General features: G+C 37.0%; 3 protein-coding genes across 6 annotated transcripts; 2 read left to right on the top strand and 1 right to left on the bottom strand.

Moving 5' to 3' along the window:
* The first annotated feature begins 1271 nt into the window (after positions 1–1271).
* LOC124405864 (RISC-loading complex subunit tarbp2-like) lies at positions 1272–9413 on the top strand. 4 transcript variants are annotated; one of them, XM_046881119.1, is made up of 7 exons: positions 1277–1507; positions 2769–3093; positions 3943–4078; positions 4187–4490; positions 5030–5179; positions 5437–5548; positions 7631–9413. In XM_046881119.1, the coding sequence occupies exons 2-7, from the start codon at positions 2778–2780 to the stop codon at positions 7765–7767; spliced, it is 1155 nt and encodes a 384-aa protein (XP_046737075.1). In that variant the 5' UTR covers positions 1277–1507; positions 2769–2777; the 3' UTR covers positions 7768–9413. The 4 variants fall into 4 exon arrangements, with proteins under 4 accessions (XP_046737077.1, XP_046737075.1, XP_046737078.1 ...); XM_046881120.1 differs by having other exon boundaries at positions 1284–1507; positions 3958–4078; XM_046881121.1 differs by lacking the exon at positions 5030–5179 and having other exon boundaries at positions 1272–1507.
* LOC124405866 (5-formyltetrahydrofolate cyclo-ligase) lies at positions 5801–7383 on the bottom strand. Its single transcript, XM_046881126.1, has 4 exons — positions 7036–7383; positions 6591–6846; positions 6403–6450; positions 5801–6042 (listed from the first exon to the last, which is right to left on the bottom strand). Exons 1-4 carry the CDS (start codon positions 7141–7143, stop codon positions 5864–5866), a joined length of 591 nt encoding a protein of 196 aa, XP_046737082.1. The 5' UTR covers positions 7144–7383; the 3' UTR covers positions 5801–5863.
* Positions 9414–15572: 6159 nt separating the features above from the next.
* LOC124405861 (endothelin-converting enzyme homolog) lies at positions 15573–23615 on the top strand. Its single transcript, XM_046881117.1, has 18 exons — positions 15573–15855; positions 17123–17364; positions 18360–18521; positions 18596–18679; positions 18795–19006; positions 19182–19379; positions 19465–19578; positions 19675–19816; positions 19957–20074; positions 20238–20328; positions 20458–20634; positions 20717–20817; positions 20911–20969; positions 21063–21114; positions 21205–21272; positions 21399–21539; positions 21614–21786; positions 23054–23615. Exons 1-18 carry the CDS (start codon positions 15836–15838, stop codon positions 23231–23233), a joined length of 2334 nt encoding a protein of 777 aa, XP_046737073.1. The 5' UTR covers positions 15573–15835; the 3' UTR covers positions 23234–23615.
* The last annotated feature ends 105 nt before the right edge of the window (positions 23616–23720 follow it).

Here is a 23720-nt window from a genome sequence, read left to right as displayed (position 1 = left end):
TTGGCCATACACTGTCGTTCATATATTATTCACAGTGAGTTACGTGGGAATACACTGATCGGATCACGTTACACAGCCTTTTTTTTAAACATAAGTTATCGGTTTTTGGTCAAGTTCCGAATAGTCGAAGCATGTAGCGATCTGAATTCTCGACTTGCGGCTCACGTCACTTCAATACGGCTGCTCGGAAGCGACTGACACAGCGCCGCGCTCGGAAGCAATTCTCAACCGGTCGGAAATGCTATGCGAGCTGCGCACAACGCGGTTAGATGTTCGAAAAATTGCCATTGCACACGGTATCAGGCGTCAATTGAAATTTTCTGGCGACTTCCAGCCGAATAAAATACCTTGAGCGTAGATATATTCAGTTATTTTAATTAGCGGAAAAAGAGTCCTGCAAAAACGATTCTGAGACGAAAAGTTTCCGGGTTCTGAAAATCGCAAATAATAATAGAAAGTTAACTTTTGGATTTTTTCAGTCAAAATTTGGTCGATTTTGAAAAATCCTTAAACCAATTCTTTCATACACTATATTGACGTAATTTTGCGAGAGGAATCGATTGCGTGCAGTCCGAATACGCCATCAGGTACTTCATCTCGCTTCTACATTTTCTCCACGACTGTGTCACACTTCCAATTAAAGATCCTAGATTTTTGAATTCCTCGAATGGAAATGTAATTGAGATTCACTAACCTAACCACGTGGGAAAAAAGACGATCTGCGCCGCATTTTGTAACTTGAAAAAGCGAATTGTAATGGTTATAATATGCATTATTATTCGGGACTAGCGATTTAATTATCACCAAACATCGCGCGTTATTCGTGACTGTATATTAGTGTATATACATGGAGTACCGTGATCCTGCTACATCCTTGTGAACATTCATTGAAGTCAGTCTGTTTACATTACCTACACCCACGTGGATCTAGTTTTTGCTGAAATTATCTAGATACACTGTTTATCCGATTCTGCTGTAATCAATCAACGGTTTTGTTTACCAAAACTTGGCACCCTGGCAAATTGAGGCTTGCGCATCGAGTACGGCGCATAGATCACGCTGATTGCAAAGAACGCACGAATTACATATTATTCGCTCAATCAGTTTTACGCATGATTATTCGCAACCAGCAATGACAGAAAAAAACAAAAATCCATGGTTCACCTGTTTGGGAACTGAATGACATCCGCTACTCGCTTCACAGTGCGAACATCGTGACAGTTATAATCTTATAATCGTAGAATATAATCGTACGGTGCCTGGGCGAAGCGCGCATGCCGGCGGCGCAAAAGTTCACGGCGCAGGTCTGATGTAGCAGAGAGCATATTGCTGCAGAGCCGCAAACAAGGAAGGATTCTCCGGTAGTCCATAAACCATTTTTCTGTCGTCAAACGGATCAAGCTTTTTGTGAGACTTGGATCGGTCACAAAAAGCGGGATTCGCTTTTCGCATAGGAATTGGCGAGCCGCAGAAGCCAGGATATCTGCACTTTGCTTGGTGGTAAATTGTGAGTATAAGCCTCATAACACCGTCGAACCTCTACTCTTCGCGATCCACATCCACGTACATCTACGAGTGGCAGCTTTGAGAGAGCAGCGGTCGATGTCACGATGCGTGTCGATGGGCGTTAGATCCTTACTTCGTTCCTTTTGCAACTTCTGTTACCCTCAAGATCAAGCCTTTCTTTATCTATCCATCCTCCAACAGTCCCGCATCATCGCACCGGTCTATCCTTACCAATTCAAGATTCAATCGATGAAAATTTTATAACAAACATGGCCGTCCGCCGGTATCTTATTACCTGCTTACACCTCTGAATAACAAAGGTCTACGCACGTATTTTTGTACCGCCTTTCATTCAGATCAATGACCGGCAAGTACCTCATGGGTTCGACGCCTCGTCGTAGAACCCAGCATACTTTCTGTCCTTCGACCTACTTGCCGCATGTTTGTTTCGAACGAACCAGTCTACTTGTATGATTCCGATCCCCTTTATTTTCGCCAAACAACAAGCGTGCTCTTCAACGGCTTGTCACTTCGCAAAAATACCGCATGATATCTACGGCTATTCGCCGCAGGATTTTTCACCCACAATTCCACATTTACTCATCCCGATTTGTGTCAAATTTAGGAAAGTATTCGCGTATCTGCCTTTCGGGATGTGTAAAATTTTTACAACGAAAGTGTTGAAAGATTGATTTTTAGGTTAATAAATCGCCAGGTACGGCAGGTTTTAAAGTTCGGTAAACCGCAATATTTGAACCGGTATGTCGAGTGATTATTCCTAAACTCCCTAATCTTATCGGTAAGTCAGATGCTAAAGGATATCGTTGAAGCATGTGGCTTACCCCTGGCATTAATTGCAGGATTAGCTTTATGGTTAGGCATTAGACAACCGTGTTGATTCTGATATTTCAATACAACAATTCTGGGTCAGAAATCAGATATAGATTTGTGCATTTGAAAGTCTGTTTTTAGCTCATGTTTAAAATTGAAAAATCCACTTCCGTCAATATTTCAAAAAAATGCATCGAAAAGTGAAAGGTAGCAATTCAATCTCACAGAAACATTGATTCATCTATAAAAATTTTTATACATGCTTCAAGTTTTCAAGTTTTAAGATTAAGAAATTCAATTTACCTTAGTCGAGCAATAAGCTCTGAACCTGGTGTCGGAGAAATAGAAACGCACACATGTCTAAATATTAGCTCAGTTGTTGCGCAAAATATTTTTCTCAATAAAATGATAATTATTATTTTATTTTACAGAATAATAACATGGATGAGATGCGTCATTCTCAACAAGTCGTGCCCAATATGATGAGTGGAATTGGGGTTCAAACTATTCATCCTAACAGCGTACATCGTCATGGCAGGAATCGTGTGACGATGCACACTCTTATGTCCGAGGCATTACCATTGGACGAGGCAGCACGTTTAGAAATGAAGTCCATGCCTGCTAAAACTCCAGTTTCCGTTTTGCAAGAGCTCCTGTCACGCAGAGGCACCACTCCAAAATATGAACTTGTACAAATAGAGGGTGCCATACATGAACCTACCTTCCGTTATCGCGTCACTGTCTCTGATGTCGTGGGTTAGTACGTCCTATAAATTTTTTCACCTAAGAGTTTGTGTAAATGTTGAAGTAAATAGTTGGCTGTATTAAATTTTAAGTAATCAATTGAGAATTCAATTCTTTTGCGTAATACAAGGGTCTAGCAAATAGTTTTTTCTTGTTTGGTTTTTCCATTGATGTAATTCAGTAAATACGAATAATTGATGCAAGTTAATTTTGCAAGCATGATAGCGGTGGTTCTACAGTTTTTCGAAAATATAATTCACAGTCACTACTAATATGATTTTCAATTATCTCATACATTTATCAACCAGTATGAATGAACGAGAGTGTTATTTTCATGTAATGAATGATTGGACATCAATTTCCTCAGCATGGTAGCTCGGATTGAAATATCTATTCACCACTTCCATTTGTAATGGAAATTGTAAGTAGCGCTGATTTTTTTCAATCATGTTATATTCTATCCCAATACAGTTCATTACTAAATTATTCAACACTAAAGTTGATACATATTTGATGTTTGTCATACTCCTAATTATTTTCACGTACAAAATAAAAAATCACTTCACGCTGATTTAATCTGAAGCTTTGTCATAATTTTTTTACACTTTTCAATGCTCTTGTAGAATCAGTGAAAGAATAATTGGAATATAAGACGAAATGAAAATAAGTAAAATCGAAAATTATAATCACCTTGCAAAGTTGAATTCGATAACAAACATTCAACTAATCAAGAATTATTCAAATTGAAAAAAATCAGATGTTAATGAATGCCAAGCTGTATATACACATTAATGTTTGCCTCCTGGCACTCTTGGAACGAATCCATAAAATCACTCGAAAAGAATTGCACGATTGAAGCAGATCCAATCATTTCAGCTATGGGGACTGGGAGATCTAAGAAGGAGGCAAAACACGCTGCAGCTAAAGCAGTCCTGGACAAACTGATTGGGGTAAACACTGAAACATCAGAGGGTCCACTGCCTAACAGCATATCTGAGTAAGTACACTGCATTTTTGCAATTCCACAATGTTCATTTTGAAAGATGTTGCCTTCGTGCGCTAGGAAAGGATTCAGAGAATAAAGTAATTGGTGACGTTATATCAGGGGTCAGAATCTTCAGGAACTGCAAAGTTATGGGGAAGACAAGGTCATTGGAAATCCGATTGGTTCGTTACAAGAAATGTGCATGTCTAATCACTGGCCTCCACCAAAATACACCATGGAAGGCGAGGAAGGGCTACCTCACGAAAGACAATTCACCATTGTCTGCTCTATACTGAAGTACAGACAAGTTGGTATTGGAAAAAGCAAGAAACTTGCTAAACGACAGGCTGCTGACAAGATGTGGCGCACGTTGCGGGATACGCCAATTGAGAACAATCAGAGTCCAGGAATTGACGATGACGAGGTAAGCGAAATGCTTAGTCTTCTAAAAATAGTGACAGTATTAAAATGTTTGCATAAGATATTGCAGAAGGCAAATGTATACACAGTATAGTTCCTGAGGTAATAATGACATGTGAGTTGAGTTGTGTCTGTTTTCCAATGAAATCATTCGGATATGAATCAGAAATAAATGAGTTAGTTTTTTTATTTATTGCATAGTGTGAGATAAAAAATGAATTTCAAGTGTGTGTGTGGGGCTAGCGAAGTGGAAGTGACATAGCCAGTTGGTATATTTCTATCTTTCTTGTTATAAGAATCTATAACGGACAAATTTTCTTCGCCTTCTGTGATAATATCAGAGGTAATTTTTTGATTTGCACTAACTAACTATGCTTGGATCATTTCCACTTCATTTGATGTTATGTTACTAATATTATTGCTACGCAAATTTAGAAGAGAGAGAGAAAGAAGAACACAGAAAAAGAAACTACTGAGTCTGATCAAGCCTTTACCTGTGTGAATATATTATTCATCTCTGTATAATTTTGTTGTCCGTTATAGATTGTGCAAAGAAATGCGAATATGAGCGCTCGTTATGCTGATTTGAAAGATAGCAAAATATCAACACTGACACCTCCCCACAGCCTCAAGGTTTCCCAATTCCACAAGAACCTCAAGTCTTCCACAGGCGTTAAACTTTGTCAACTACAGGTTCGTATTTTTCCCGTTTAGATACAATTCGTCTCACAAGTTTCGGCTTTCCTGCCTCAATAATTCCCACATGCATAACACAGTTCAAAATACTGTATGTTAATAGACAAATAGGTATATAATACGTCTAACCGTTTACCCAGTCCCAAAATCGATTCCCATATACAATTGTGTATATTGGCAATACATTGAATTCTCAGTTTATCGCAAGCCTTGATAATTCTTGTATTACTATTATAGAGTTTTATTTGCTGCAGAATACATGTTTAAACGATGGGGATATCAATCTGGTCCAGTTCCTGCAAGAGATTGCCTCTGAGCAGATATTCGAAGTTACCTACGTTGATATCGAAGAAAAGTCCATTAGCGGTAAGTTGATTTGAATGAATTTTTTCAGTTTTCATCACGCATTACCTGTTGAATGATCAACCCTTAGTAGACAATTATTCGACATTAATGTTCCGATCAAGATTGGTCAGAGGTATATTGTATGATTATCTTAATCTATGTGAATTTAGTATTGTGTGTAAGATTAATCTCTAATCTCATTGCATGGAATTTTATTAAACTGGTATCTGCTTTACAAAATGGAAGAATTTGATAAAAAGTTCCTCAACTTGAAAACATCAATATATATTTGAAAACTGATGTAAAACTTGTAACATCCAGAGCTATTATTTTGTTTCAATTTTCTTGTTCTGTGAGTACTAAGTCCAGATTAACGTCCTCTTCTGTCGTTGGTATATCTTCTTTAATTTGCTCGTTGAATGCAATTCCTATCAAGTATGGCATTTTACATGATTTCTCCTTACAGGAGTGGAGAAATTTATCATAGTATCCCATACCATGACCGAGACGTTTCCCTTTAACATTCCAAAGTTTGAAATGAAATCATGGTGCTTCGTACATATCAATGTATTGAAAATTCAATACTATCATTGTCATTTGTCTTCCACTCTCCAAATCTCTAGTATTTGTTGTAAAATAAAAGATATCCGAATGCCGGAATGAGCAAAGACATTGGATAAAAGTGAAAATCTGTTTGTTCAATGCTTTAGAAACATCAGAATTTTTCAATGTGCAATTCTGTGACCTTAAAAAAGAGTAATTATCTTTGATACCAGAAACTATAAATTTGAAAAGCATGAAGGCAGACGAATAATAGCATTTTGATCTTTATGACGAAGTAATAATGTGTATCATTACGTATAGCGGGAACTTACCATCTAGAGAGAAAGCTAAACCTGGTAGTATCACCAAATCGAGCCCCCCTGAAAATGAAATTACTTGATTAAATGATGTTATTGTTCCTTGTCTTTTCAGCATCACAAATCTGATGATTTAAACAGCAAGACTTTATATGAATCATAATTATTTTTCGCTTCTTCTCTAGTATTGTGTTGATATTTACCGGTTTCAAGAGCATTCTCTCTTACATCGCTATAAACGGGTTGTTTGATGTTCCACTTTGTTAATGGCAAACTCTCGTAATCCTCCATCGACGAGAGTCTGACCATTTCCATAGTTTTTCCATTATATCTTGGTACAAATGCCAATTTTTTCAATTCAAAAATATTTTTCAATATTCTTGTAGTGTCTAATTCCTCTGGTGTACTTAGGTATAGCGAGATTCTCGTGCTTTTTTTATATTCCGGCAAATTGAATAACTGAAATCGAACAATTTGAAATTTAGGCCAGTTCTCCCTCAAATGTCTCATCAACTCACAATGGTGTTAATAATCAAGCTGATAAGTAAACGTAAATAAAAATATTGGGACTTAATCCTGCAATTCTAACCTCTAAATGGAAACTGAAGTTATAAGCAAGTACGATATTTTACTTATGAGACTGCTTACCCTTTCGTGAACTTTCTTAGCTTGTCTCAATTTCTCTTCTGTGGTTATCTTCTTTAACGCATTACTGATATCTTGACGGAGCTTTTTTTTAGCTGCAGTAATGGCCATCTGAGTAAATTTTCCAGCAGGAACATGTGCTGCTTTTGGTAGGAATGAGAAGTTGAGACTGACACTTGAGAATACATGGGATGCTCTTTGCAAACTCACACAGGCTTACAATTAGTCAGCAGTATTATTCGCCAGTTTTCAATGTGTTTGTGTCACTCTACAAACCATTCAAAAAAATAAAGCATAAAATAAAACAACATGCCATCACTGCGTAGAAAGTTAACTCCTGTACCAGCAGTCACAATCATATTTTGGTACATTACATTGGAGAAATTCCTTTAATTGTAGGGTCAATGGTTAAATTTTCACGTCGAATGCATATTGCATAATAATCTTGATAATTATGCTTATCATATAGTTACAAACACTTACAGATTGTATATTTTTTCCCAGCTTCTATTACGTACTCATATGATTCAGAAAGCTGAAACATTTTTGTAATATGTGGAAACGTTTAATATCACTTAAAATGTTGATTTTGTTACAGGAAAGTGTCAATGCTTGGTCCAGCTTTCGACATTACCGGTTGCGGTATGTTACGGATGCGGTGTTACCAGCAAAGATGCTCAGGCTAGTGCGGCTCAGAATGCCCTTGAGTATTTGAAAATCATGACTAAGAAGTGAGCCAGCGCTCTGCTCCTGCCAGCCGTCACTATCGACCGTATTCTCGATAGCAAACTACCAAAACGTTCGTCACTAAACGCAATCGAAAATAGTAATGCAGACTTTAAAAAGAAATTGACAGTTGGTCAAGTTTTAGACAAGAATAAAATTGGACACAAGTCATCGTTGTCATCCGATCATGGAGGTACTAAAAACAAAGTAGTCAGAACGCAAACCACGAATGAATACACACCGTTCAATTCTATGGCATCAAAGAGCCAGCAAATGCTGAAACGAAATACCAGAACTTCTGATAATTTAAACTCAAGTGATCAATCGATGGGAAAAAATAGCAGAATGAGTCAATCAACATTGAACTCAAATCATGGAAATGTTCGGTCATTGAAAAATCAAATTGACAATTCTTCCAAAGATTATCACGGTGTAAATAAATTATACGGAGAGTTTCAGACAAAGAATAAGAATTATTCCACCCATACAGACGGGTACAGTAAAGGAAGCACTGCTAATCATCAAGAGTACAAGCCAAGGAATAATAACAACACTGGCAACGCAAACCTCCCTCAATCGAGATATACAAATCAATCAACGACAAGTGTACAAAAACAACAACAAGTATTGCAAAGAGATTGCAACAATTTAACGACTAGTGGTAACATATCCTCGCGCAATGATACCACGGGTACAGCAACAACAACAACGGCAGTTACGACGGTTCACAACAAGGCATTGGAGCAGCACAACTTGGTCCCTAAAATGGGTCAGATTAATTTTCCACCACTGCGAGCACCGCAGAGCATCGTTAACGTCAGGCATCCTTTTTTGACGGAAGCCAGAATGAAGCAGCAAAACGCAGATATCGGAGCGGGTAATATTAACAAGCAAAAATCCAGCGTCGCAAGTTCGTTGCAGAACAGCGTTAAGGAATTAGAACATAGTAGGCAGACTTACCACGGCTACAGTGGCTCGCCGATCGCTAATATACCAAATGTTCAAAGTTTGGCCAACATTACCAGCATCGCTCAGTATCCAAGGCCAGATTCTTTTCCTCAGCAGACACTGGCCAGCGTACTTTTTCCAGAATCATCACAGTTCCCCCAATCTCCTCCTTACGCTACGCCGCAGCTTAGTCAAATCAATCAATTCCAAGCTTACGACCCGGCCAGTTTCACACCCACGCCTGTAAACGTCAATTCAGTCATACCACAATTTTCTGCCGAAAGTCCGCTTCCGTATCCCCAATTCGATAGCACTCACCAATTTGTACAACCCAATCATTACCCTACTGCTGATATGGCCAATGGTCAATATCAGTATCAGGCCGCTAGCGTTGGCCAAATAACGGACTCGCCTTTATTCATACAAAGTCTTCAGAGCCCGCTTACTCTCGCCGATCAGTATGCGGCTCCGAATTATGCGCAAGCTCTTAGAACTGAATTAATACCGAGATTAAGGAGACCACCACGGTTTAACAAGTAGTTCAAAAGAAAATTTGCCATAACAACTATCATCCTTCTTCTATCACAACGCTGTTTAAGTTTTTGCGATTGATTGGAAGGGGGTATGTACGAATTTCTCTCATATGTAGAAGTGCTATTTTTCAAGAGCCGTGACGCCGACACAGAGCAAGCTGTTACAAAGATAAAGAAATAACACAAATCTGTAGGGCTTAAGATTTCCTACTGATTTTAGTGATGAAAGGTTGAAATCGTCCAGCAATATTACTTGACTGGGATTTTTAACGCGCTCAAATTATAATCTGAACAATACTGCATAGTAATATGTATTAGGTAATAATGGCTTCGCGTTGAATCACACGATCAATAATAAAGATTGAATTGAATTCAAACTTTCGTCATTTAACATTATGTAAAAAATCTCAAACCACTCATAGAACTGTAGCCTGTCCACTTACTGTTCTCGGTATTAGTGTTGGCTTATAAATACGCGTCCTATTTCTTGAAAAATATTACATTTTTTTTACAACTGTCGGGCATGCCCCCGAAACAAATCAGCATTTACGTAATATTCCTAATGACGCTGTGAGAACACCGTAAAGAGATTTTTTGCGACGGGCTTTCAGGGTGCATTAGAGTAACGCACCTATATTCTAACGAACGCTACCTGATTTCACGTCTATAACTACTTGCATTTCTACTTATACGTGATGTGTATCGGTATTTTTGATAGAATGGTCGACAGTTTTTGTTTGTTTTATTTTTCTTTTTGTTTCTACCCCTGTATACAAATCTAAACTGTATTATAAGGTGCGGTGAAAATTATTTCAATTTCAGATCCATTTTGAAATAAATTTTAACCAATCCTTTGTACACCGAAAACCGTAGAGAAGAAGAGGAGACTACTGTGAAATATAATTTTTTACGTACTACTAAAGCACAGTACCCCCCTGCACTTCCAATCCAATGATTGAAGAAAAAAAAAGAAAAAAAAAAAAACGAAAGAAAATGAACAAAAATCCGTGTTTTGTATTAGTTTTTTTTGTCCAAATTACGTGACGCGGCAGGGGCTGAATTGAGCTCTGATGTATATGACCCTATGACTCAACCTGAAAAAGAATAATCTTTAATGTGAATATATGTAATCACATTTAGATGTGCTAAATTGTACATACGTTATGCGACTTTTTTTTAGTCCTCATTTTGTTATTTTGTTCATTTTTTTTTCCTTTTTCCAATATTACCGCGTAAAATTTACTGGTTGATAATACAAGGTATGGAAGGGAACCTATATTATCGCATTAGCAAGTTAGGTCATGCGTTGCTGAAGAAGCAAAATTCTAAATTTTGTGTCTTCTTGAAAGTTTAATATCCAAACAGACCAATTATCCGTTTTGGTAACAGTTATAATTGACGAAAGGTCATCTTGGAAGCAAACTTGTGAGGTATATGATGCTTCAACGGACAATGGATATGTACCTTATGGATATATGATAGAAGTAAAAAAGAAAAGAAAAGAAAGAAATTCATTGTGAGATAATAAATATGATACAATACTTGAATAATTTGTTATAATTATATACTGAAATAATTATTGATCGAAAACGCTGTATACTTTGCATAAAATTAGTGGAGATTTTTTCGAAATTCTCGTAGTTGTATTACCTACATCACAATTCAATTCATGATAAGCTACTGCTATGATTCTATACGTAAATGTATGAGCATGACTTGCATCTAAATCAACATGTATGAATACATTATACGTATTCGGGTAATACTTTAAGAAATACCTGTTCGTAATGTATACTTCAATAATGCATGTTATATCTGTCTGCAAAAACCTGCGGCCAAATTTATACACGCGAAGAGATATAGAACTGCTTGGCAGTGAAGGCATAGTTATAAATTTGGGGTTTATACTTATATAATAATAATATATTATATAATTTACGTAACTTAATACGACTCGTCTCGTTTTTGGAGGTAGAACCACTGCGCCGAAATTGAAATAAAAATTTAACATCGATCGACGCTGAAGACGATGATTGTTCTAGTTGAATTTTTATTTCGTTTTTTTTTCTCAACATTTATTCTTTTTCCGTGCATCTGATGACATGCCTTGCATTGCTACTTTGTCTAACAATAAAATAAGTGCACAATGTAAATGTTGCGTTTCGCGATTCTTATATAAGTATAAGTATAATTGCTGCGTAGTCATATAGAGATAGGATAATTACTTGTAAACTCATAAGCATCGCGTATTACTATATTCGTATTATTAATAGTTAAGGATTCTTTATTAAGTACACATCGGGTATCCGCAGGAAATTTTGTGTGTATTGAATTTTGAATAACTTGTATGCATGCTGCACAATATCGGTATGCGTACCTGCAGCATCAATGAATGTCGATGCGTGAGTATTTATGCCGAAATAAGATGAAGATTAGAACAAAAATCTGAAAAAAATTGTAACAAACATGCATTGTCCATACTTATGCGAAGCTTCGGAGATTTACCCCAATCCAAGACGCACTTTAACTATATACACTTGGCCAAATTGTGCCTGTCTCTTTGCAAACAAATGTCTAGTCCGACGAATCTGAAGTCTGTTCAGGGCATGTTACACAATTGACCCCATTAGGTAAAAAATTATGTACATGAATATTTATTTCTTTTGTTTTTGAATTGGACTTATCAATGGCGTTGTTAGGAATTGGCGAAAAAAATTCTCTCGCGATTCTCATGTATTGTTTATGTAATGGTTATAAAATACATAATTCGAAGTTGGTGTACAAAAAACAAATTATACATGCATTATAAAAGTGTCGAAAATTATCTCTAAGCGATATAGTTCTGTGCTCGATATTCATATCAATTAAATTTGCCGTAACAGCAGACGACGTGTTAGTGGTCGCCATGATTAAATTTCGTGGTCCACTTCGCGATTTTAGCCCATGCGTTCGATCAACTAATACATCAAGCTGTAGAATATTGATGGTCAAATCACGTTTTTATTGCCTGCACAGTATGAAACTATATCTATGTTGTATTTTCAACTAGTTACTAGATCGCGAGTGCGATTGAAATTTTTTTCTTCTGACTTCACGACGCCATGTTTTCAAAAAGTATAGACGATCCAGTTTGAAGGATTCCAATTTTTGGAAACAACTTTTATTTGAACTGAGTGATTAGTAATTACTAACTTCATGTTGCAATTTCTTCATCGGTTGCAAGATAACGTAAAAAGAAAAAAAAAAAAAAAGAAAAAAACTGCAATGCAATGACTTTATGTTTTCGAACTGAATTTAAGCTATACAATACTGCACATATAATAATAAATCATAATCCTTTCCTTTTGGTAAATACGCGTTATTTAGATGCAAAGTATAGAGTGTGACGATTACATTATCGAAGTTGTGCTCAAAGCAGCTTCCACGTTGAAATTTCAAGTTAAGAGTTAATTCACAAGAATCAATCATTGTTAAACATATTTGGGTAGTATATAGTTATAATTTTGGTTAGTGATCTTAACGATAAATGCTTATCGTTAGATGTGAAATTTTCTTACATCGGCGTGTAGTTTAGTCGGTTTTCATTTCGCTATTTTTCAAAAAAGTTTTTTTTCTTTTTACTTTCTTCTATTTGCTATTGCTATTATCTTTCTCGTAATTTATAATTATGCATACGATGTGGGCATCGCGACTGTACTTGTCTCATCATGCCTTTATGTGTAAACAAATTATATTAATTTGGCAGGCATTTTTGTCAGCAATCGCGATAGCGTGTAAGAATTGTAGGCGACTGAAAATGTCGAGATTGTATAATGAGAACTTTACCGGGTCATTGGATGAATTACCGGTCTTGTTCTCCTCCCCAGTTATAAATAGTTTACCCTTATTTATGTAAAATTAGTTGTCCTAATGAAAATTTAGAGGATAGAGAATTCAATCAACTATAATGTTCATTTTGCTTTCCTAATTTAATGTTTGAAACACTAAAAATATTAATAACGATAATGATAATAATGGTAATGTATCGAACATTTCGATTTTCAAACCAGTTTTGTATAAGATTTGAAATCTGATTCTAAATAAAAAAAAAGTAATTATAATGATGAAATGGAACTCTGGATCCGGTTTTCCTATGATATGGCTTTAATATTGAACCGCTAATATTAAATCACATGTTTCAAGAAAAAAATTGAAATGGCGTCACATTTATCTAATAAGTAAATATGAAGATAAATTAAATTAAATGAAAAGATAAGAAACACAACAAAAAGAGAAAGAGAGAATAGTGCAGGTGGTAATGGATGTTCAAACATAACGAAACTGCGATTCATTGGAAATCACAAACATAGATCTCAAGTATTTATACAGTTGTAAAAAGTAAACTAAAAAAATTATTTATGGATTCTAATTGCAACGGTGAAAGCAAGCGTTATAGAGTATAATGCATAAACTTTCTACTAGATGATTGTCAAGCGTTGTCAACTACTTGCCGAGTTGTGTACATCGATATTAAATTTTTTACACTAGACGAGACACGTAGTGAGCAATTGACGATTTATCATTCACCGTGTATAATACGACGTATTCGTTTCTGTGTATTACTGCACTGGGTTTATTACTAGTTATTAGTTTTTTGCAATGACTGATTTTTTTTTCTTGCGTTTCGTTATAGTTTTTTTTTTTCGCGAAGTAAAGTGGCTTAAGAATTTTGATATTCAAGTCAAAGAGCACTTGAGCACACAACACGGACATAGCATACAGATAACGACGGGCTTGTTTACCATTATATACTCTAAATATTCGTATATATCTGAAAGTTTTCATTTAGAGTCGAAACACACGAAAAGTCAAGAGAATAGGAAATCTGTAACCGATCGACGTTGTTCTATGTATGATTGTGCGTGTAACACTGTTAATAAACTATAACTGATGATGCTTATGAAGTACACAAGGATTATGTATTATACATATATTATACATACACGTGAACACAATTGATAATAACCTTTTATAATTATCCTCACGTCAAAGTCTTTGAGCTTAAAAGGACTTGCGCTACTGGTTAAGCTTCTGGCTTTATTCCGTTTCTTCTTCTCCTTGCAAATTCACGACGAATTAATTTCTTATTTTATACTTTAAAAATGTCTACTTGTTTCGGAATTTCTCTTCCTTCTCTTTCGTACTGCATATCGTAGTAATATTTCGTTCAGAGATTGCATTATAGCTGAATAAATTCGTTCGATATATTACGCGTGTCAATATGCGGTGTTTACTTATTTTCTGATATTTTATTTAAAGAAATTGCGTCGCGATTCTAGGCAGAGTAGCTCGTTGTAATTTTTACAATCTCCGCGGGGTTTTTGTAATACAGCATATTATTATGGGGGAGAGGAGACGAAGCTGCGTGGGATAAACCGGAAGTCCGTATCGTCGATGATAAGGATAACCGTTCGTTTCACACGCTGCGCCATCACCGGTTCCCAGTTCTGGTCTTCAAAACTCGCCTTGATAATATTTATCGTTTCCTGGAGAAAAATCTACGTTTAAATGCTCCTGCAAATTATTCGTAAAGTTATTCGAATTTAATTATGCCGTAATTATGGTCCTCGCAAATTCAGCCGGACGCGGTAATTACGCCTCAATTTTGAATTTGTTAACAGCGGAATATTCGCACAACACCTTCTTTCAAACTTGGTTGATAATTGCAGTATATATCGCCTGTCGATTAAATCATATTGAGTTTAAATTTGTTTTCTTTTCACTCAGTTTGTATCCTAGTAGTTTTTTCGCATTATACATCTATTACAGAACCGTAATTATTGTGACAATTAAAGGTAGTTTCGTCAAAGAATTATTCGGTTTTCAAAAAATGTGAATAAAAATTCTTTAGTAACTAGATCGAACCGTAAGTTTCTTCTTTTTTTATTCGATCACAGAATAAATAAAATACTTCATAGTATAATTTGGTAACGTTAATATTACTCATCTTAGTATAATCACTAAAAAATAATTAAAAAAGTGGAATTACAGGTTTTATATCCTAGTACAACAATTTCGTGCTGTGTACAGAAATTTTACGATACGGTAGAATATTCTCAGCTAATTACAATAAGCCGGTTTAGCATATGTACGGTTACAAAATTAAACACTGTGCAAAAACCGACTGCCAAACGAACGTAGGTACTTTTGTTTTTCCAAAAACTTCCGGCCGTTGAGGGCATTGGCGCGTTGAAATATCTCTTATCATTATCGGTTACGCGACGTTGAGTTTGTATACTGCATGTATACTGTTTACGAGTGACAGTGTATAATGTGTATGTACCAATACACATTGCTCTCGACTTTTGCACGAAATCTTGCCGTCTTTGTGCGAGCCGAGTGTGAGTCGTAGGAGGGCAGCCGCAGATTGCTCAGTCGGCGAACCATAAAACTAGCGTATATGAAGGTATCAAACGCTGATTATTTCCACTGCACTCCGGAGCGTGGAGACGTCCGTTGACGGCGACAAACTTCTTTCTTTTTTTCTTGGGCCCGGTTGAGCCCCGCGTACCTGTAATAATCAGACTTTAAAACGTCACGTTAGCGCAAGGATCACCATGCTGCTCGGTACTTTAACGTAAGTCTATATAAAATCTATTCTTGAAATATTTACACCGAATTTTATCGTTAGCGATTATGCATTTGGTCAGATAGAGTTCGATTTGTCAAATTTTTCATCATTTTGTACCGAAGCTTCACGCAGAGTCTCACTTGTATCACAAGTTTGATCGGGCAACTGGCTAGAGAGTTTTTTATAGGCAGTCAGACACTATAACTGCAAGTTTGTGTTACTATAGAATTTTATTTTTAACGATATTGAAGATTTACTAATAATAAATATAATTTAAGCTTATTTCCATCTCCATATTTCATTTAACTTGGTTGCCATTCAGTGATAGAAGAAATTCAGCTATTATATACGTCAATTTATTTACTCGCATCTATCTATCAATCAGCTAACAAACAGTTTCACACTTGTTAAACAAGAAGTGCATTGAAAGTTGCAGATAATTTGGAGTCTGCTATTGTGAATGCAGCAGTCTATCCAAGATAGTTTTTACTCATCGTTGCTGTACTCAAGACTAAACTTGTAATTCTCAAGTAATATTCCTAGTGAAAGTATTCCTTCGAAAAAATTTGGCATTGATGATTTCTCATTAATTTCGTTAAAAGTTTTTTTTTTTTTTTTCAAATCCCAGGCGAAATCTATTCTACATTTTTTGAAAAAATATTCATTTCCGCTGACAATCTCAGACTGATTATCTATCTACACTATAGTTTCTGATTTGTCTCACAATATTAAAACTTTTAATTTCGACTATACATGATATCATTCATTTAATAAAGTTGATTTGTTTCGAGATAGATTTCTAGTTTAGCCTAGATTCCCCAATTCTAACGCGCTCTAGCCTGAATCAGGTACCGTAAGCGTCGTACGCTCTTAGACTTGATGATAAAAATCGTAGGCATGACTTGAAAGACGAATTATCCGTGTGAACTATTCACACCATTTAAATCGTTTTCCGAAATCGTATTTACTAACCGATTTTTTCCAATCCCATTCCAATCTGTACACGTACATTGTGGTCCAGATATACCTTTTTTTTTAAATCTATAATCCAAACCACAAAAACCAAGTTTCCGCTCGAAATTCGATTCCCAAGACTTTCAAGATAAAAATTTCACGCGGAAAAAATTGAAGATTACTATTATAATTTCTGAACATAATTTCTTCTCGACACTCCATCTTGTCTTTTAGCAAAGCAATATGAGTCGCGAGGTTCATTTTTGATCAGAATACCCTGCACGTGTTCATTTCCCAATCTTTTCTCCCTGCCATGTAGCATCGGTATCTGCATCTGTCTTGCGCTGCCTTCAACGATCCTGACAGCGAGAATTCACAAGCGTGAGGCATATCTGGATTCAGTACCGTGGTTTATAGTAAAAAAATACCAGGATGAAGTATCGAATTTCACGGGCAAACATCGGCCCGCGGATTTTAATGCTAACGAGGTCACAAAGTCGCCGTCAGAAAATCATCAGCAATCGATTAAGATCTGCCAAACTGAAGATTGCAATGCTGCGGGTATGTAAATCTGTGAATATTACTAACTGCGAATGGACCATTCGTCCGGTTGTGTTTACGCTCACAGTTTGCACTACGTAACGTATATTCCGAGGTACATTCATATACCGCCTATTGAAATGAGTTTTCTCCATCTTGTATTTACTCCGCTGGTTTATCGATGCGATAATTAAGCTAATTCCTCAAAATTCATTCTCCCCAAGCGGTCTAAGTGCTGGTGTAAATCGTCAAATCATAAATGGATATAATACATCACGGAGTTATTTCAACGCTTTCATGTTCCCGCTCTTCTGAGATGGGATGTTTATACTATATAATCACATAATCACCTTGACAATGAAAAGTTGGGATTTCACGAGTCATGCACGTTTTGAGGTCTCGACAATCACGTCCGCCCATTTTCAGATGGACGCCTAACTAGGTGGTAATTTTTTCGTCCGGATGTACATCGAGAATCAACCAACGGATTACCGTGATCTTCGTTTCAATCTGCGTGATTTTTCCAATTTCGAAATGATTAGATTTCGAACAAAATCGGTCGAGCCATGCCTGATTTCGTCGTTTGACGGTATTTTAAAAACCGGACGACCAACTCTAGTGAAATTTGATCGAATGGTTTGATCACGTTCAACAGACAATCGGTCAGCTTTTAACCAAAATCGGTTTAGCCACGTATGAGTTGATCGTGAAAATAAATATCTTATGTCCAAGGTATTTTACTCTCGCAAGTAACGGGAATGGCGGGAAGTTTTGGGATCAATCGTTATAATTCAGGCTAGTCGAGCTGCCCTGATGCTCGTTGTTGTCTTCAATGGAACCGATAATAAATGTTTAGAAAACCGCGTGAATAATCAGCTGAACAATTATCATCAACTGCAGCTATAGTAATTTGTTTACCGAGAACTAGTGATATGCTTAAATCGGTAATTGAAAGTCAAATAAATGGTAAATAAAAAAAAAGGCTTGATTTTATTATACAATGTGGTATTCCCCAGCTGAAAACTTCATAACGAACATGGACGCGACAGTTGATCCTTGCGAAGATTTCTTTGGTTTCGTTTGCGGGGGGTGGCCATCCGCCCATCCCTTGCCACCCACCGAATCGAGTTGGGACCAATTTGCAGTCAGAACGGATATGCTAAATAAGCGCGTTCGAGGTGGGCACTGAATTCTATGACCCCATAAATCGTTTTTCCGTTGCCTCTAATCGATTCTCATTTCGGCCCTACAGAAATCCTTGAGGAGGATATTGCCGAATCTGACTTAGAGCCTGTCAAGAGCGCCAAATCGGCCTACAAGGCTTGCATGAACACAGGTAAGCTCAGTTCAAATATACACATTATAACGTCCGCAGTATTTCGACGAAAAAAAGGCATCCGAATTCTTAATTACTATACAATTGTTCATAACGTATAAAATTGGACCCGTAGATGCGATCGAGCGAAAGGGGCTCGATCGGATTTTGGCTATCCTTGACGAAAACGGTGGATGGCCAATAATGCTTGACGCTTCGAGGCGGCGGAGCAGCAGATTGAGTTGGCAACAGATAGAAGAAAATTACAGCCGTGAATACGACACGGACTCGATATACGGGGTATTTGTTGATGTGGACTGGAAGAATGCCAGCGTTTACTCAATTTACGTGAGTTGTCTTGTTATATAGTCAGTCGACCTTCATGCACCGGCATCAGGAATCGAACATCTGACGGGTAACACGTCGCACGATCTATTAGCATAAGCAAATCAAAATATAGACGTGATAAATTGCACTGCGTGCAGTATTTAAGAGGTCAAGAGACGATTTACCGTTATTCCAGATGGACCAAGCCTCGACCATTCTTCCCCGGCCGATGTTTACCGATAACGAAAGGTTTTCCGGGATTATTGGCGACTACGTTAAGTACGTCGAGGACGTGGCTTTGGCGTTCGCCAAGTCCAGAAACTATCACTTACCACGCGAACGGGTTTCGAGGGACGCCATGGCCATTGTCAAGTTCGAAACGGAACTGGCTAAGGCACGAAATAGTCAAATTAATTAGAACTTATACCGATCATTCCTTGATCCACGATTTATTTTCCATGTTTAAATATTGCCGACAGATTTCTTCGCCAGATGAAATGAGGAGGGACTTGGATCGCCTCTACAATCCCATGACCATTCAGCACTTGCAAAATTGGTACAACAACGCCCAGCCGAAGACCTTCGCTTCGAAGGTGAGGGGGGAGCAACTAAATCGATTAGAGCTTTTCTCGACTTGTCAGTCACCCTTTGTGATCGTTTCTTTTTACTTTATTCTGATGGCTCTATAGGTGAATTGGTTGAAGACCGTACAGAACCAGTTCAATGACGTGAAAATCAACGTCGAATTTACCGAGAGAATTATCGTCATGGAGGTGGACTATTACTTCAAGCTTGCGACGCTGCTGGACAAGACACCCCCGCGTACAATTGGTAAAACGAATATATACGGTTAACAATTACTTCATTCGTGTGAAGATAAGGGAAAAGGGAGAGAATCAGTCTTTTTTTTTTAATTCTTGACTGCGGGAAATCGTCAGTGCTTGTTATCGTCGTGGTTTCAATTCTTTCAGTAAATTATCTGCACTGGCGAATGGTTAACTCACTTCTGCCAAGCACAACGGAGGAGATGAGAAACATTACTTTCGAGATTGAGAAGAAAGTCTTTGGGATGAAAGAGCAGAGGAAAAGGTTTGTGGCCTTGCTATTTGAGCTTCTTCTTACTTGTGCATTTGTCTTTTTCCTTTGAATCGAAGTTACTGACTAAATAAAGCAACTTTCGAGTTTCATCAGTTTCAAATAGTCGCGTAATTTATTAATTTTTATTGACTCAACAATTGTGGAAATTACGTAGGTGGATGTCGTGTGTTAGCGACAGCAATATGAAGCATGCAATTTCGTATCAGTACATAAACAAGTTTGTCACCGGCGATGCTAAGAAAACCGTAAGAGCTCCTTATTTCTGTATATATATATATATAAAAAAACTTTTTAACTTTCACACGCATGGTGTAATTGGTAAGTTACATGCACTTATTTACACTTGTTTTCTTTCTTTTGGCATCCGTTGAAAGGCATCAAACATTGTGTCAGAGATGCAGAAAGAGTTTGAAGAGCAAATTTCACGCTCAACTTGGATGGATGAGACAACGAAAGTCGCTGCCAAAGGAAAACTTCACACAATGAAGCGATTCATCAGTCATCCTGATTGGTATCATAATGAAACTGCCATTACACACTATTACAAAGGGGTAGGAATTGAGACTGTTTTTTTTTGTTTCCATGCAAGCTTCTCAAACATGCTTCTTTTAAAAATTTTCAACTATTTTACAGCTATTAGTCACAGATGATCATTTTGAGAATACGGTGACATTTAAACAATACGAACAGAAGAAGAAGTTCCGTAATTACGGAACCCGCGTTGATGAGAATGCGTGAGTATAGTGAACTGCTTATTTTCTCTGAACTGCAGAGGTTTTAAATTTCATGTGAATCGCAACTTTTTTTGTTTCAATTATCGTATCTAGATGGCCGATTGAACCGATAACGATAAATGCTTACTACGATCCCAACTTAAATTCGTTGAGTAAGTGCAGAATCACTGTTTTAAATTAATATCTCGAGTGATATTTACCTTGTGCTTTGTTCGGTTGTTGCACGTAGACATTTTATTTTTCAGCTTTTCCAGCTGGGATATTACAGGTACCATTCTTCAGCGTAGAAGTACCAGAGTAAGTTTTTTCATACCGAAATAAACTGATCGTGTTTTCTCGTCTTGTGATTTTTTTTCAAATTGTTTTATTTATTATTTTATTTCCTAGTTCTCTAAATTACGGGTCCATCGGAGCTGTGATTGGCCATGAGATGTCCCACGGATTTGACGATGTCGGTGAGTTTTTTTTTGTCCAAAATCCTTCCGCCCATGAATATCTTATTTTAAATTGCCGTAGCATCGAATTACTCGGTCGCAATGGGGCTGCGTATTCACTTTTCTTACTACGCATTACAAATTTAGGCCGGCAATTTGACAAGGCAGGAAATGCCAATCAGTGGTGGTCGGACGGTACGATTAAGGCTTTCAAAGAAAAAGCTCAATGTTTCATCAATCAGTACAACAATTATACCATCGATGAAATATCAACGCCGTCTGAAGTGTTTTACGTGAGTTAAAAAATCACAAACTATAGTTATGATCGATGGAAATTTGTTTGCATTAATAATTTGTTTTTATTCAGGCAAATGGTGAGCTTAGTCAGGGAGAAAATATCGCCGATTCCACTGGTCTCGAGGCATCTTACGAAATTTTTAAGAAAAGATTGGAACAGAGAAATGAAGACTTACCTCGACTCTTGGGACTTGAATCTTTCACTCATAATCAGCTTTTTTTCATATCCTTCGGAAACGTGAGTATAAATATATCTATGCGTATAAATTGACGCGCATTTTGTTTATTTTCAAAGTTTATTCAATTTTTGTTCCTATATTTGTACACGATTATTGCGCGATACAGTTTAGCAACTTCCAACATCAACGTAAAGTTCAATTCAAACGTCGAACACTCGACGAACTTCGACGTGTCCATTTTATGTTCCTGAACATTTGATAAGTCGGCTTTGAACAACTAATTCATAACACACAGAATAATATACGTAATAATTTCGGTGTATTTACACAGCGCTAAAGTAAATATTATACTTTGATATGAGCTTATGTAACGATATAAGTGATAACGAATATACGGTCATTATAATAATAGTTTAAATTCGTTGATTGATTGAGAATTAAGTGTATAATTTAAATGTAAATTACTCATGAGTAAATGAGTCAGAAATGAATCAACGTGAACTTGAATGAAAATTGTTGCGATGACGATGAGTCGGTGCTTATCTAAATCAGGGTATATGAGTTTCATGACCACACACAACCTGGGTTTTCATGATTTTGTTAGAAGTCCGTTTCGCAATAATCAACGTACGCTTCGTAGGAAAAAATGACTAAGCCCATGACCAAGGTGACTATTAAGACACGCATTACGCACTCGTAAAGTCCTGTGTTCCAGTAAGTAATTACAGTGTACAAAGTGTTCGTAAACACAAAAAGGGCAAACAGTTTCCTCGCCATTTAGTATTATGTAATCGAACCAACTTTGGTTGAAAGTGTTAACCATACATCAGAGAAATCACATTAGAAATTCTAAATCGAACGTCAAGTTGAATTCAAACTGGGGGAAAATTGGAACAATTTTGTCATCCCGATTCAGCGCATATCGCCTTATTTCGGTCAACTACTCGCCGGCTCTTTTCCCTCCTTACTTGACATCGAAAAGTGGATTATGAGATACAGGACCAAAGGAACGACGATTATTAAACACACTATCGTCAGGATGGTCATGATAATATGTTGCAAACACAGTAGACACATGATTGCAGCCTTGTATGGAACTTGCGTTTATGGGACTTTTAACTCCTTAGCAGAGTTGATCTTGGGGTATTTATGGGGTATTAGATCGTTCCCTTCGATTTTTCACCCTGTAGTTCTGCGAACAAAAAGACGAGGAAATATTGTTGGATTAGTGAGAGCTTGGATTTTGGCTTGCTCTTCGCCATTTTACGAGGCTTTTGCGAATACCGTAAGAAAGCCGGCTGCAAAATAAATTTCTCAATTTTTCAGACATGGTGCGAAACGGTGACCAAAGAATATTTGGCATTCGCTGTGGCTTCGGATGCGCATCCAACTAACCGTCTGCGAGTGATCGGCACGTTGGGAAATTCGGAGGGATTTAACAAGGCTTTTAATTGCTCGGCAAACAGCAGAATGAACCGACTGGAAAAGTGTAATCTTTGGAAGTAAAGAGTGCTTTGGGAATTGTTGTGTATTTAAGTGGATGGAGCTGGTGAACGAGTCGCGGAAGAGGCCGCGAGTCTCTTTGAAGGGTTGAAACGGTTGTTCGGCCCCTCGGTGAAGCGGACTGGATCAATTTGGTGGAAATAAAACACCGAAAATTGAAGAAAAACATCAATTATTACAGCATCTCGTTTAGAATATTTGGATTAAAAACTGCGGGAAGAGTCGTACAGTCATCGAATATTCATGGTTGGGAATTCGATTCAAAATAGAGAGGAAATTTCTCAATATGATCGACGTTGCGAAAAATTTGCTCAAATCTTTGCGCAGACTCTGTATAATATTGGTTATTTTTCACTATTAATTATCGCGATAGGTGTATTCAACTATTGTTCCTGATGACTTTTTTACTCGATGCTTCAAGTTTCGCAAAGTATATAATAATATCTACCCCGTACCTTTAAGATTATAATTGAGCGGTGAATTAACGATG

Source organism: Diprion similis, chromosome 4 (genome assembly GCF_021155765.1).
Source record: "Diprion similis isolate iyDipSimi1 chromosome 4, iyDipSimi1.1, whole genome shotgun sequence".
Lineage (NCBI taxonomy): Eukaryota > Metazoa > Arthropoda > Insecta > Hymenoptera > Diprionidae > Diprion > Diprion similis.
Note: the sequence above shows the minus strand (reverse complement) of the source record. Positions and strands in the feature narration are given on the sequence as shown.

What these genes read in the sequence shown, in the direction of transcription:
- LOC124405866 (XM_046881126.1), bottom strand. Translation starts at nt 7,143, where the DNA reads ATGGCCATTACTGCAGCTAAAAAAAAGCTCCGTCAAGATATCAGTAAT. An exon ending in AGAGAATGCTCTTGAAACCG is followed by an intron (nt 6,451 to 6,590) that starts GTAAATATCAAC and finishes TTTCATTTTCAG; the next exon opens with GGGGGCTCGATTTGGTGATA. An exon ending in TTTAGCTTTCTCTCTAGATG is followed by an intron (nt 6,043 to 6,402) that starts GTAAGTTCCCGC and finishes GGAATGTTAAAG; the next exon opens with GGAAACGTCTCGGTCATGGT.
- LOC124405861 (XM_046881117.1), top strand. Translation starts at nt 15,836, where the DNA reads ATGCTGCTCGGTACTTTAAC. An exon ending in GACACCCCCGCGTACAATTG is followed by an intron (nt 19,817 to 19,956) that starts GTAAAACGAATA and finishes CAATTCTTTCAG; the next exon opens with TAAATTATCTGCACTGGCGA. An exon ending in TTTTCATATCCTTCGGAAAC is followed by an intron (nt 21,787 to 23,053) that starts GTGAGTATAAAT and finishes TCAATTTTTCAG; the next exon opens with ACATGGTGCGAAACGGTGAC.
- LOC124405864 (XM_046881119.1), top strand. Translation starts at nt 2,778, where the DNA reads ATGGATGAGATGCGTCATTCTCAACAAGTCGTGCCCAATATGATGAGT. An exon ending in CTGCCTAACAGCATATCTGA is followed by an intron (nt 4,079 to 4,186) that starts GTAAGTACACTG and finishes ACGTTATATCAG; the next exon opens with GGGTCAGAATCTTCAGGAAC. An exon ending in CGAAGAAAAGTCCATTAGCG is followed by an intron (nt 5,549 to 7,630) that starts GTAAGTTGATTT and finishes ATTTTGTTACAG; the next exon opens with GAAAGTGTCAATGCTTGGTC.